General features: G+C 31.3%; 1 protein-coding gene and 1 long non-coding RNA gene across 3 annotated transcripts; both read right to left on the reverse strand.

The window, feature by feature from the left end:
- Positions 1–4,120: 4,120 nt before the first annotated feature.
- On the reverse strand, positions 4,121–5,411 carry LOC125579146. Its single transcript, XR_007317156.1, has 2 exons — positions 5,065–5,411; positions 4,121–4,919 (listed from the first exon to the last, which is right to left on the reverse strand). It is a non-coding gene; the product is annotated as an uncharacterized LOC125579146 (long non-coding RNA).
- Positions 5,412–6,806: 1,395 nt separating this feature from the next.
- Positions 6,807–8,332, reverse strand: LOC125579147. 2 transcript variants are annotated; one of them, XM_048742811.1, is made up of 2 exons: positions 7,463–8,332; positions 6,807–7,371 (listed from the first exon to the last, which is right to left on the reverse strand). In XM_048742811.1, the coding sequence occupies exons 1-2, from the start codon at positions 8,079–8,081 to the stop codon at positions 7,022–7,024; spliced, it is 969 nt and encodes a 322-aa protein (XP_048598768.1). In that variant the 5' UTR covers positions 8,082–8,332; the 3' UTR covers positions 6,807–7,021. The 2 variants fall into 2 exon arrangements, with proteins under 2 accessions (XP_048598768.1, XP_048598767.1); XM_048742810.1 differs by having other exon boundaries at positions 6,807–7,374; positions 7,463–8,322.
- Between the last annotated feature and the right edge of the window lie 7,700 nt (positions 8,333–16,032).

Genomic DNA, 16,032 nt, shown 5'->3' on the forward strand with positions numbered 1-16,032 from the left:
AAATCTAGTTTAGCTTTAAAGGGAAGTCCGTTTTAAAAACCACTAGAATTTGAGGGTGTTGATTTTAACTTTTAAAAACATACGATATATATTTATTGTACATAAATATTGTGATATTAGCATTGAATTATTACGGTATTGAATGTTATTTTGCTTTTTATTATACTAGGGTTTGGCCCGTCCTACGGGCGGGTTTGTCACTGAAAAATACGTAAATAGATCATTAATGTTAATGCATGTTTCTAAATGTATAGTTTTCTTAAAATCTAATGAATTTACAGAATTTTGTTTTGTAAAAATATAATTTTAACCTACATTTTTATATATCTGGATGTTGGTTTATAATACATGCGTATCTTTGAAATTAATAGGATGTTTTTTCCCGTCTTCACGCCTCTCTTCAGCCTCATAACATCTAAAAAGATGGATAATATTTTATTAATCAGTAATACTTTTATTTGCAATACAACATTAACAAATTATAAAAATCAAAGAGCAGAAGAGAAATGAAAAGCTCTCACCTATACGAAATCCGTTGGTATTCTTAATATTTATTGGTGAAAAAAATAATTTTCACAATTTTTTAATCAAAGTATTATGGTAATTTTTTTTAAAAAAATAAATAATTTGCTAATGTTTTTCATTAAACATATGTATAAAACATTTTCCAAGGCTCTTGAGCATTTTAACTTCGTTAAGTTTTGTCTTAGAGTGGTTTTTTTATTTTGTGTATATTTTAGATGTTTACATTAGTTTTTAATAATAATTATTTAAAATTATTTTAATACAATAATTTGAAAACATGATTTCGTTTTTAGTATATAATTGGAAGCAATTTTGTATATGTAATACCAATTTTATGGGATATAAGAAAATATTCATAATAAAATATGAGGATGTTCGTTCTGAGTCAGTGGCATCGTGTTTGATAATCCTCTATTTCAGTATAACATTTCAATTGTGTTCTTTTGATTATTCCTCGTTTGTCTAATGTTGAAGCGGAGTCACTGGCAAAGTCATATTTAGCTCTTGCGTTATGTAACTCAAGACTAAACACTTTTAATTAAGTTAGTAAATATTATTTGATCCAAAGAAAAATGAGGATATTTTGATTTTATTTCACTTTAGTACATTGATTTAAGGATGCTCGTAAAATTTTATTTATTTTTAATAATTAATCGTTATATACTCTCATCCTCCACAAATAAATAAAGTATCAATTTATTTGTGTGGTGCCTTTTACATTAGTGATCTTTTCTAAGTGTTTAGTTTCTCTTTTCTGAAAGCCTTTTCTTTTTTCTGTTAGTATCTCTTCAGTTACACTCCATTTTTGGTTCGATAATAGTAGCTTAACCTCATGTTAGTAATCTTCTCCATGCGAGTTTATATCTCCTCTCCTCTCATTTCTAAATTCGTACGTAGATTATCTACTGTCTCTTAATGATTTGCGATTGCAGAATTTATGTATGTGATAATACCTTTCTCCTCCACCAATTTTTTGCTTCTGTGTGATCCTCCATTCGCTTATTAAGTGTTGCCTCATGTTCTTTATAACATATGACTAACTTAAGTTAACATATTTTTTTTTAAAGCATAATAACTGATACCGAGTTAACATAAGTTTGTAAGTAGTAATTTTCGTTCGCTAAAGTAAGAAGTTAAAGTTTATGATGCTATAAGTTATTACATGGATCTTTATTTAATTATTCTAAGTATATGTCAGTATACATTTTAACCGAAGTACGTACGTACTTAATTTATGCAAAGTTATTAACAAAGAGATATATATGTGAAAAAAATTTGGAACTCAGAGACGTAAAAATGAGGTAGACTTGGCTTTGTCGAGAAAGTAAAGAGCCAAAAGAACAAACACCAACTCACCGGCGAAAAAAACTAATATGTTCTTTCTTTGATCGTGGCAGAGACTCATGGAGGTTATTATTCTCTTCCATCTTCGTTTTCTTTTTTGTTCTCTCCCCTGGTTTGGCCCTACCAGATTATAGATATCAGGTGTCAGCTAAAACATGCTTTTGGTTGCCTGACACGCGTTGCCGTTTTCTATGCATTTCTATGCTTTTTTTCTATATCCAGTGCTGCATGAAGGTTTGAAGAGGCCTAAAGGTAATATGTTTTAAATGTTATTTCTTTTCGAGGGAATGTTTACTATTTAAAACAATAGCCTGTACTAAGCTGATAATTATGAAAAAAGATAATTTTGGCGTCTTTTAAAAATGACTAGATTTCCACCCGCACAACCGTGCGGATATATATTTTCACATTTATATATATATATAATTGTTTTACATAATCATTATATATTTTTAATGTTACTCACATATTTAAATTTTTGTACAATTATGCCAAAAATAATAATTTTATAGTTTTCATGCTGTAAATTAAAATCATCACATATATATGTTGCTTATTATATATTTGTCTTATTGAATTTGCGTTTGATTACTAAACTAAATTTTTTAATGCATGAAACAACATATATGAAGACAATTTTGTATTTAATTTATTATAATCATGATCCGTAATTCAAATCGCTAGATTTTTTTAGTAATTTTCTAATGTTTATTAATTTTATATAATAAATTACTGTATATTAAAAAGTTTAAGATAAGTTAAATTTTTATAAATGTATTATATAGTTTACTAATATTAACCCGTTCTACCAACATATTATATTTTTAGCATAAATATTTTATATTTATGAAAATAAAATATGTTAACTTATCAATTTAAAATAATTTTATCATACTTTGTTCAATATAATATTTTTATTATAAAATGATAGATATTATTATAAAATTGATAAAATAGGATATAATTTTATTCTTTTAGTAACATTTCATTACTAATTACAAAATTAGTTGAAAATATTTATATTCAATTTATGACAATTAAGATCTTATTATAATCTTTTTCAAGAGATTTGTTAGAATTTTAATTTTTTTTTAAAAAAAAATAAAAGATATAAAAGATATTATGATTAAAGTAGTTAAAAATATTATGTATATTAGCATTAGTGATATACATTTAATATAAAATTTAAATGATGGTCCAAATAAAAATATCACTCATCTAAAAATCATGATTTTTATTTTATTAGAAAACAAATTTGAAAAAATTAAAATTAAAATAAATATTTATTTCTAACAAAATCTTTAAAAATTATTAGTAAATGTATTTGTGAAATTAATTAATTTTATTTTATTTAAATTTTCGTTTATAAATCAAAAATATATTCAATTTTAATTTCTAATTATATTTTATGATAATTTAAATTAAAACTAACTAATTTTTGAAAGTAAATTTAAAAAGATTCTAAGAAGATTTTTAAAAGATTTTGTTAGAACATTTTAAATATATTCATTTGTATTTCAAATAAAAAGATAATGATGTTAAAAAATATAATAATGAACTTATGTAAAATATGATATTTTTTAGGAATGGTCCAAATTAAAAAAAATCACACATGAAAAGAAGTCATGACTTCTGTTTTAATATATAAGATATGATGCTGTATGAATTTTTATTAGTAAAATGATTTATAAATTTATGTCATTTCCGTTTTCAAACCGCTTTAATATTAATAGCATCTTCTCACTCATGGTGGCCCTAATAATTTTTTGCAGGAAATGTTACGCCGCAATAGCTATCTTTGTATAAAATCAATTTATGAATAAGTAAAGATATCCACGGTCATATGCAGACTGGTCATATGATACAACCACAAATCATCAGAGTCCAAACCAATAGTGGATTTACAGTAACATGAAGTAATATGAAGCATACATAATATATAATCTACTAAACTTTTTAAAGGTTACTAACTTTTGTAACTATTATTCTGTTTGCAATAACCATAATTTTGCTTATTTCTCGAGTCTTCAGTGTTTAAATTCTCACTGTGCTGCTATGTTTAAGCCCTTAGTAGATTTATAATGAGGGCAGAACCAATCACTAACAACAACTGCAACTAATTAATTAAATCTTTTGGATAAATCAACAAATCAACAAAGAAATGGAACTATCTCAGCATTGTTAAGAGATTTGGAGTGATTTTTGTAATATGTAGACTTATATGTTTCATCTATGTTTCAAGTCATGTATACCATAAGAGTGGGTTCATTATAAAATAAGGAAAGAGTAAAATTAAAAACTTCCAATGTCAAGCAAATAGAAACAAAAACATCTACGACAAAATTATAAATTAGATAGTGGACCAACTGTACCAACATAAACTGAGGAACAAAAGACAAAACGTATGTCAACACATTGGCTTAGTTCGTCATATATGCTTTTTCAAAGTCTATGCATTTCGATCCTTCTTCGGTGGATTCCTTTCAGGTGAAACTGGTGGGACGTCGGATGGAGTAGAGATGAAGACATACCTGGAAGCTCAACGTTAGTATTACCTAACGACATGAGTTGCTCAGCAGATCGGAACCTGAACATCTCAGTAGGGATCGGATTAGCAACTGCAGGCACTTCAACCATCTTTGTAAACTTGTTTAACGAGATAGCCACAACAGAATCACAAAGCTTGAAACAATTGTTGCTTTTAGTCACATCAAATCCACTAAGCTCATATATAGCTCCTTCCCGAAGTTCTCGGAAAGTGTTCAGCCGATGAACAGATACAAATGCTTGGATGAGAGAAGACTGCAAAATAAGGATATTTGTAATCAGAACCTAGAATCCGAGGGCATGACAACAAAGACGTAATACAAAAAACTTCTAAACTTATCTGATCATCCAAGAGAAACATATCGACACCCATTAGTTGACCACTTTTCTTAACATTCATAGCTTCTCAAAATCTGAGTAGGCCTGTCACAACGACCCGAGCACAACGACCTGGCCTCAACTCGGAAAGGGAGATCTGGGAAGCAGCCATCGTTCTCGCCGTTCTGTGTTTGAGTTATAAGTAGGAAAAATCAATGATTCTGTGATAATCATGAAGCCAGAAACGCTTATTTATAGCTTCCAAATCGTTAAGAATCTGAAGAGATCGAAGTTTCTGATGTAATGAGAAGTAGTGGGGGAAGACTTTACTGAGATTAAATGTCGAGTTTATGGCTGCAACATAAATCATGGTGATTCCGTTGCTCAGTTTTGTTTTACGATAGAGAAGATGAAATTAGGTTTCATAGAATGCGGCTTTGAAAACAAAGAAGCTTGATTACACATGGCACTGGGCCAGCCATCCCTTGTAGAAAGCCCAACAAAAACATACAATCCGTAATTGTAATTTAATCGCATGAGAGAGTACTTGATAACGAAACCCATAAAAAAAATACTCACCAAAGGCCCAAACGTAACAGAATGTGATTCAGCCTATGTGACGTGTCCAGATGAAATGTTGTGATTGGCTGATTATTTTTGGTGACGTGGACATGCTAAAATCTCTCCATATCTTGCTTTTAGTATTGTGATACTAATTATATACACTGTTGAATGTTGTTTTGTATTTTAATTCAAACTTTTATACTTACAAAATTATTAGTAATTCAATAAATAAGTGATTCATTGAATTGTTAATTATTTTTATGTCAGTTTTATATTATTCATGTACATTATTATTTACTATTTTAAAAATAGTAGTTATTATAATATAAACGCACTACTTGTTTTATAGGAAAAAAATGATTTGTTTTAATATTTACGAAATGGAAAAAATGATTTTATATTATTTGTATTAATTTATATATACAATAATAAATTATAGATAAAATTAATTAAGTGTTTACGTTAACATTTTTTTATTAAATATATTGTCATTTGAAACAATCATTAACGTTGACAATAAATAAAATTAATTGGTTGTATTTTTAAAGAATTTTTTGCTAAAAATAATTAATGCTAAAAATTAAGATTAGTTAGTTTCTAGTGACATTATGTGTAGTTAAAAAGTTATTAATGGTTAATTCATATTTGGTGATTCAAATTTTATAGAAGTAGTCGATATACTCAAAGTACCATAACAATAGTCGTGTTGCTATGTACGATAACAATAGTCGTGTTTTGGAATCCTGTAAAGGGGAAAACTGGTGGATCCAACCAAGAAATCACTACAAGGTAACCGATGTGTATGCTCTCAGTAAATCCTACTCCTAGCAGGATCTATCGTCAGAAAGATCATATGTTTGTGAATGGAAACACTTATTGGCTTGCTTATGGTCATCCGTCATCACAATCTAACTGAGATTATTTTAATAAGTTTTGATTCCTCTATAGAGAGATTGGAAGTGTGCTTCTTCTGGTTAATATTTCATTCTTGTCATGTTTTGGCTTTATTAATGAATACAGAGAGCAACAACGACTTTGTATGTTAGCTACTTGAGACTGGCGTATATCACAAATAGATTGAATGATGGCAATTAAACTTGAGAATACTGCCACTGGAGCCTCATCACGAAGCAAGCTCCTATCAATGGAACGTTGCGTCGCCACCCTTTTCTCACCACACCAGTGTATTAAATTTATGGGATCAATTTCGCGGTCGATGGGGAGAATAAAGTTATAGTGTGTTGCGGTAAATCTGAGGTTTACAAACAACACCTCACTAGACATTATGGGAATGATATATGTATACGACTGAAACATCATGATCATGAATAATATATATGCTCATTAGTTACTCGTCAATTATTTTTTATTTGCAAAGAAATTAATCGAGTATGTTCAAACTTTGGTTCACGTACAACAAAGTTCTTTGGGGTAAATGCACCAAGTTTACGCAATATTTATCCAACTAGTCTCTCTGGTCTCTGTTCACAACTCAAACTAGTCCAGTCTTTGTTCACATATTAATGTGTTTTCTTGACGCCATAGAAAATAGAAATATAACAATATTACATACTACACATAAGTACACATATCCTTTTTGGCATAAGTACACATTGTTTTGTCTTCCTCCTTGCATTATTTCTTAGATTTGTTCCTTGGAAAGACCACAAAAAAGCCACTCAAGTCTCCTTTCCATCGACAGCTAAAAAGGAAAACAAGAATATTACAAACGAGGCCCTCCATTAACCATTTCGTTATACTTGGCCAAAGATTCTAATCTTTGCAATCTCATCTCTTCGTTGAACTTCTTGATAAACGCCTCCACACGCCTGTTCAGCTCTTCCTGACCCGGAGACGGCTCTCGTTTCAACTTCAACGTCTCCTCCGCCTCATATAAGTTGTCAGACTTGGTCATCTTCTCCTTCTTTTGCACGTGCGACCTTTCGTGCCACGTGTCGGATTTAGTCAAGTGCTTCTTTAACGGCGTCGAGCGTTCTTCCGTTATCTTCCTCCACGTCGTCTCCAGCGTGTCCTCCCTCCTCGAGCCCTTTGACTTTTTACTTCCACCACCTCCTGCTGAAATTTTGGAAATTGTTAAATTACGCATTTGCCCCTACCATAAATGATTCGTCGAGACATATCACATATGAATGAGAATATATACCTTCTTCAATATTTTTAAGCGATCTTTGTTGACTGAATCTCGGCGGTTTCCTCAACGGCTTCACAACGGAAACCGCCGGAGAATCACTCTTCGGTTTTGGCTCCTTCGATTCCTGTTCGGGCGAGGCACTACTCGGTTTTGGCTTCTCTGTCTCTGCATGTTGATCTTGTTGACTATCCACTATCACGTTATCATCACTGTTGACTTCGGAGACATCTTCAACTGGTGCATCGTTCTCTTCAACTCCGGTATAAGAGACGACGTGCGCCACGTTTAAGTAACCGGCATCTATATCAGAAGGCACCGGTTCTAACGTCTCTGGCGTTACTACATCAGAGAACTCAGGATCATCGATATGGGCAGACGCTTTCTGCGTCAGCTTAGACGTAGCTACGATGGAGACGATGATACAGTTGGTGACTAAGTAAAGATACGGTGGCTTTACGAGGAAGACTGTGTTATCGTAGAAGATCAGAAAGCAAGACGCCATGACATGTGAGACTGAAGGAACGGTGAAACTAACAGCCGCCGCTAAAGAAAAGACCCCGGCGATGATGACGGTGGCTGTTTTTTTGAAGGAAGAGGTAGGGAGGAGAATTGGCATGGTGAGTGATCTCATTTGCCTCGGGAACTCTCTTCTTTGGAGTTATGGTTCGGTGGTTCTTATCTACAAAAAAAAAAAGAAAGCATAGGTGAGTGTGTATATATATTAGGAAAAATTGTGAAATTAAATATAAATGTGGTCCTTATTGTGTGGGCTTTTCGCAGAATCACAAGTGGGTCCTTTACCTAAGGTATGGTGATGGAGGCTTATCTGAGTTACACGTGGGTTTGATGCGTTCGTTTGAAGTTATAACCTTACCTAACAGGCTAACGTTACAACAATAATTGATTACTAGTTAGTAACCTCGCGTAGGGGGTGTCAGCTTAACATTTACCGATTAGTCACAATGGTGCATGATGAGAAGGTGGTATATCTTACTGTAGCCGTAGGTGATTACTAGTTAGTAACCACGCGTAGGGGGTGTCAAAGGCGTTATAGACCCGCATATTTGGTCCGTCTAGGTCCGTTATGGAACCGGGTTGGACATAAGTTTTCTAACATGTTATGTTGTGAGTCTTACCGTCCAGATACTTTTTTTTTTGTCAACTACCGTTCAGATACTGAGGTTCGCTAATTCGACGATATGATCCATTCATATAATTAATTAAACACTAGATTTTGACCCGCGCTTTTTCAGTTGATAAAAATATATGATATGAATTAGTATTTTATTCTTGTTATACATTATTATGTTACAAAATTGTATTATGTCAAAAAAAATTATTATTATGTAATTATATTTTTAATCGTTTGATTACTTTTAAAAAAAAAAAATTATATGGATTGATCAGATTCAGTGCGTCTATTATTTTAAAATAAATTATTTCCAATTAGATGAGAACAATACTTTTATATCAAGTTTGGACCCGTCGTCGAACCAGTAAACACGATGACTTGTACATAAGCTGGTTTAGATTTAATGAAAACTCGTTAATTTAAAGCATCCAAACTTCGAAAAAACATGCAATCAAGTGTGACCCGACATTTGGTTTACATGGTAGGAAAAAAATAATCTTCAATAATATTTTAAGATATGAATGAAACTTCTAATATATTAATGTAATAAAAAATAATTTAACGTAAATATATATAATTTTGTTTTAACAAATGATTTGCTAAAGTGTTTTTTTTATTAAATTTGATTTTGTAAATATATAGAATTATATAATGTTAGATGACATGATATAATATGCTGTATGATATATGCTTTCATTTTAATAATTGATATCTAAATATTTTATATCCATCTTTGAGCATAATATATGATGTATATAACGTTATTGAATAACAACAATAACATTGGATGATAATAAGAAAAATAATTAGAGAAGTGTATCATACAAAATGAGAAATAATTATAGGATTTATTTAAATTATTTAAATTATTTATAGTTATTGTAGTTAATGGTAGGATAAAAAATAAAGAGTTTTATATAGATGTTATAAATTCTTTTATAAATATTTTTAAAAATATTTTCTTTTAATAACATAAATTTTCAATCGCATCTATAATATATTCTTATCAAAAATCATCATAACAATATATTTAGAATATATATATTTAGAATATATTGTTAAATTAAATTAGAAAAATATAAGGTAATTGATTATTCCATAGTTAGAGAAATATAAGGTAATTGACTATTGCATAGTTAGAGAAATATAAGGTGAGACCAAAAAAATACTTAAGTCTAATGAAAGGGTCCAACAACTTTTCATAGGTAGATTTTTTAAAACTCATTCCCTTTTAATAGTATAGATTGTGATGTAAACAAGAATCTTTGATTTCTAATTTTCTTTTCTTTTTCTTTACTGTTTAAAGTATTAATAATGGTTTTAAAAAGAAAGAGCCAATAATAAAAGCAGTTACTGTTGAGTTGTGATATTTAGGTATTGTAGGCCATTTTCATTGACATTGTAAAAATAATTGTTGAAATTCGAAGTGATAACAAGAAGAACAATGATATTTATGTGTATATATAGTGCTTTAGATAAGGACATGCAGATCTAAAACTAAGAAGGATGCATACGTTCATTCTCAACTCTAGCGTTTAATTTTGTTTTCATAACACTGCATATGCACATACTAATAGTAGATTTGATTTGACAATTCAAACCCATGAAAGATATATATCGCATTACAGGTCAACAAGCACAACAAAATTCTACCGACCCATTTTTGTATTTTGTGCTTCACACTGATTGATCTTCCAATATTTAAAATACATAAATATAACTCAAACTTCTTTCCAAAGCTCCATACAAGACCGACATTGTATTTTTGTTTTTCTTTTAATAATCAAATGTATAAGCCTAAAGTCCGACGTACGTGTTCTCATGTGTTGGATTATCTTATTATGTTTTCATTAGATCAAGGTGATACTCGATCCACGTAAGGAGACAAGAATGTAAACAAATACTGATATCAACAAATCCAATGTACTACTCTCAACTAAAAGATATTAACATTGACCAGGCGAGGATTTTAACAAAATGATCACAATTTCTCAAGTAGATTTTCTAGTTCACGATTACATCAAACATTATAAAAGATTTAAACTATCGTAGAGTACGTAATACTTGCTATTATTGATGAAGACAACTATCGTGTAAAGATTCTTTGAACTGTGAATAATATAAGAAATGATTTAGCAATCAAATTTTAATCTATCAAATCTTATATACAATAGAAGTGGTTCACGACATCTTAAAAAGAGAAAATGTGGGAGGAGTACAAAAAAAAATTGTGGTGAAGGAGAGGAAAATGGATGAGCTTTGTTAATAAAGCTCATTTGACCAAAGCCCTAACAATGCCAAACTCAAAAACATTCATTTAGCCGTCCATAACAAGTTTAACATCAACACGTCGCCTTTTATTGATCTTACCCAATAAAGGTTTGTTTTAAAGGGTTTTCGAACCGTTTGTTTCGTCTTTGCTTACTTCCACCAAAAAATGGTACGTCATAGACTTTACTCAATACCACATGTATATGACTGATCTAACTAACTAAACAATTTATTTATTTGTTTGATTTTACTAACATGTATATGTACTTTGGTATAAACTAGCATCAATACGAATATTTACTTTGATCTAGATAATAAGTATGTCGAGGAAAAAGACAATACAATCGATCTTTTACTTATTACTAGAGATTTTTCCGGGCTACGCCCGGGTTTTTGACTATTATAGTGTTATATGTTACTGGTGAAAAGTTATTTTGCAAAAGTTATAACATCCAAGGTTATGTTCACATGTCTGGGTTTTTTGTTCAAGTTAGGAACCATTTGAGAGACTTGCTAAGCATTTGGCTTCGTCTCCGATTTTGTTTTGTGAAAGTGAATAGTTTTATCAGTTTGTAATTTGCTTTAGTCATTTGGATTTGAGTGAGAGTAGAGAAGAAGAGACAGATATAAGGTTGTGTTTGTGATGGATGTTTGAGAATTTCAAATGTAGAAATTTAGCAGACTATTTATGATTTTATCATTGATCAAGACTCATTTTTGTCCATGATGCAATACTTGCTCATATTTTTTTAGTTTTGATTATATTAAAACAATATTTAAATAAATTTCAGTGTTATTTAATAAATCTAATAGTTTAAAAAAAAATTAAAAAATTTATAAACAAAAACTATTAGTATATAAACCAACATTAACTCGTAATACCAAATAATTAACCAACTTAAGTGTATATATAATTAAATTCCTTGCAGACTTTGAGATTTTTTAAAAAAATATTGCCCCGTTTAACATAGGTTTATAAGGCAGAAAAATTTCAAAGTCATGAAATTGTTGTTAAACCTTAAAATTTGTAAATTTATATATTCACCTAAGAATACAACATTTAAATTTGAAGGAAACTTTTTTGGAAACTTAAATTTTAATTTTTGTTTCTCTTTTTTTTTTCTATGAGTAAAGTGGGTGTTTTGTTTCAGTTTTATACTGTTTGTTATGTTTACATGATTAAGTATATTGTAAAATTATATTTAGGAAAGTTCAATAATATGAATAACGACTGATTTTTAAAATGTAATAGTTGAGTTATTTATTAATTAACTGATATTTATTTTTCATCACATTAAAGTAATATAAGTTTTTTATTAAGTTTATGTGATTTATTTCCTTTAAATTTAATCTTTCGATATTTGAAATATGTACAGTAAAATTTAAAGTTAATTTTAAATTATTTTAAATATTAATTTTTAGCGAAATATATCTAAACAACATAAAATAATCTAATTAGTCAAATTCAAGTAAAATACTATTTTCCTATGTACATGCACAATCATCGTATGATTGTAGCACATAACAAATTATCAACAGAGATATGAATTGCAGACTGAGCAACTCAACAAAGTTCTATAATCTACATGTTTGTTATGTATATGTCAAAATTAAAAAGTGGAATGTGGCTGAAAATATTTGTCTTATAAAATTCAATAAATTTTTCAAATTAAGAGAACAATAAAAACCTCTTTCAGTTTCCACAGTGATTCTGACAGTGATAGGTGGAAGCTCATATTCAGTTTACCACCCGTTAGTAGTTATCCCCATAAAGGTTAGTTAGTTTTTGACTTTTTGTTATTACACCGTAATTTTGGAGGGAGCATGTCAATAAAATGATATTTATTAGATGAGAAACTAAAAAAAGAAAGATTTTGTATGTCCTTATTGTAAGCCTTATTCGACGAATAGTTGATGACCAATGCATAAACAGGGGGTTTAATGAGAGGTTGAGATTCTTGTCTAAATTCTCAAACAACAATGATATTGTAAATCTAGCACTCTAGATTCTGAAAAGACTTTCTTATTGAACAAGAATGTACAAGACAATGTATTTATACAAAAGACTCGACAAAGAATTGTTAAATATTCTACACCGACTTTGAATGTTTCCTAAACAGATATGGAAACATCCTAACAGAATTGGGAATTATCGTATATTCCCTAATACTCCCCCTCAAGTTGGAGTGTGAAGGTTCGTAACACCCAACTTGGATAATAACAACTCGAACTGCGGTTTGCCAAGTGCCTTAGTCAAAATGTCGGCTAGCTGATCTTTAGTTCGCACATGCCGAGTAGAGATAAGACCAGCTTTAACAGCATCTCGAACACAATGACAATCACGTTCAATGTGTTTTGTTCTTTCATGAAAGACAGGATTGGCGGCAATGTGTATTGCAGCCTGATTGTCGCAAAAGAATGGCACCGGTTTGGTAACAGACACACCAAGATCCGTGACCAATGGAACTATCCATTTCATCTCTTTAATTGCCTGAGCCATCGCTCGATACTCGGCCTCTGCAGACGAGAGTGAGACCGTATCCTGTTTCTTCGTTTTCCAGTCAATCGGGGATCCACCTAGTAAAACCACATACGAACTTAATGACCGACGAGATGCTGGACACGAACTCCAATCTGCATCACAATATATAGAGAGCTCTAGGTTGTCATTTGAACTCAGATATCAAGTAGCAGACTGAATTCCGAAGTGTAAAAACATAAGTAACTTAATTTCTTCATGTTTGAGATTAGAGTAGTCACTTTGCTGAAGTTTCTCAACATTTATTTCCTGCTAGGGAAAATAACAAAATGAGGACCGAGCACCAAGGCAATCATTTATAATCTTCAGATCACTGTGGAAATTCACCATTGCCTCGGAAAGATCTATGAAAACTTCCAAATTCCAATACAGGAAGTAGAAAGAAGACGGATGCTATGCCTCAAAAAAAGAGTTTCATAAACCGCATGTGATCTAACAGAAATATAGAAGAATTAATCAGCTTACTATAAACACTTGATGAAGAGCATATTCAAAAATCAAAAACCTTAATGACATGGGACTCTTTGTGACATAACAAAATTTGCAGTTCAACACGGTAAGCGGAGTAAGGCCTACAATATGAAAAGACTCTAGAATTATGCTTCAAGATCCAACTTGATTGTGTCCAATCCGCTTGAGACTTCCTTCTCTCTTAAGAGTTTCTCAGACATCATTATCATCTTCTCTGAGCAGGCACTAAATATTTTGACCATAGCCTCTAGATACAATGTAGGGAATCATGAGATTTACCTGCAACACAGATTTAAAATGAAACAAATCATTAATGCCATAATCACTACAATATCAAAAACACATAAACATTACAAACCTACTTGACCTCTTCTTCTTAACTTCCAGTTATCTAGGTCTACTGCCTACTGGTATCAACCATTTTCCCACAATCGGCTCTAAGATCTCAGCAGGAACTCCCTAGAGAAACACAAAGGAAGTTACTTGATGGTACAAAAAAAAAGACAAAAAACGAAATGGTTATTCTATCAATTGAAAACCATGTTACCTTGTCGTAAGAAGGAACGTGAATGCAAACATCTAAAAAGGCGGCCTACAATTAGGAAAGAGTATGCATTATACGTACTTAGTATGTATGGGTTATTGTATCAAACTAATTACTAATTACCTGAGCTGGTTCCTGTTTCAAGAAGGCAAAGGTCTCACGAATGGTTAACGTCTTGACCTTTGTGACCTCAGACGCATTGACCATAACAGCAACATCTTGGTTTTGAGCTGACCTAAAGCATATTTTTGAGTCAGATGGAGTTCACCACTATAAATTAAAATGAGCAAAGAAGACAGACGAAGATAAATACTCAATTAAGAACTCGCCTGAAGAATTGGAATCTAAGGTTATATATTTCACAGACTCATAAGTAAGAAATCGGCAATGAGTTACACAGTAAGTAAAAAGGGGATCTCCTATGCCTTTTGTGTTGACTTACAGATCAGTTGTAGTTTGTAGGCTCTTATAAGACTCATTGGCAGGCTGATCCAACAGGTAAGCATTCATGATACGGCCCCTGCAAATGTCCATCTAAAGTTTGTTAAAACTTAGAAGGGAATAAAGATGAAATTCAATTGTTAAATGAGTTTGCAGGTGCCTACTATTTATGCCGAAGGTGCACCAAAATTCCTTTCTTCAAACGATTACCACGACCAAAAAACCTTCGATAGAGTTCGCTTCAAATTCTTTAGATGAATGGAACATGAATCTGTCCAACTCAAACACCATGCCATTCTCTTCAAGCTAACCGAGTTGTGAATGAAACAGACGATGAGGCTGTGGTCGAGAACACATTATATCTATTTGCTTTTGATTGCAAAGAAATTGAGCTGTAGGTCGTTACACGGACTTGAAGAGATGAACACCTATATGACACGACCCTGTGATAGAATAGTTTCAGTCACCAATTAGAATTTTACCGAGCCCAATATAAAGATGAGTTCATACCTGTTGATCAATAGGAAGAGCTCCATCCCAATTACGAAGCCACCTGTGTGTCTAGCTTCCTAAAACTAAATTTAATCTAATCCATAGCTCATACTGATCCAAACCAGCAACAACGTCAATGAAGAAGAGAGACATGGGGGGCTTGCCGGTTGATTCCGATGTCTCTGTTGCCTTCGGTAGCTCCTATAAATTGATTTCTGTGACTGTGGTGAAGAGGGGAATGAAGAAATTGATAAGGGGTATATATAGTGTGGAGTTGGTGGGATGGATATTGATTCATGGCTTTAGGATATCTGCAGTTAATGATTGAGCTTTATGAGGTTTTACATGTTGAACGTATACGTTTAAGAGGAGAAAGGGAAGCGATACAGATGAAAGTGGTGATAAGATGAGATTGAAGACGACGATGGAAATTATATTTTAGACAGAGAACGAACTCCATTGTTGGGCTAATAAGAAAGACATGTAACCAAAAGCCCAGTTTTTATTTTCAGTCGATAGAAGCAACATGTGACGTGGAGAGTTGAAACTCTGTCATTGGTTTATTAAATTAATCGACGTGGACAGCGTCTCTGTTAAGTATATCCAACTTTTAGTATTAGTTAGACAATAAAAACTATTAAACGTTATGTGGAGAACAATCGACGTTATATGATAATATTCTCATAATCACA

Source organism: Brassica napus, chromosome A10 (genome assembly GCF_020379485.1).
Source record: "Brassica napus cultivar Da-Ae chromosome A10, Da-Ae, whole genome shotgun sequence".
Classification (NCBI taxonomy): Eukaryota; Viridiplantae; Streptophyta; class Magnoliopsida; order Brassicales; family Brassicaceae; genus Brassica; species Brassica napus.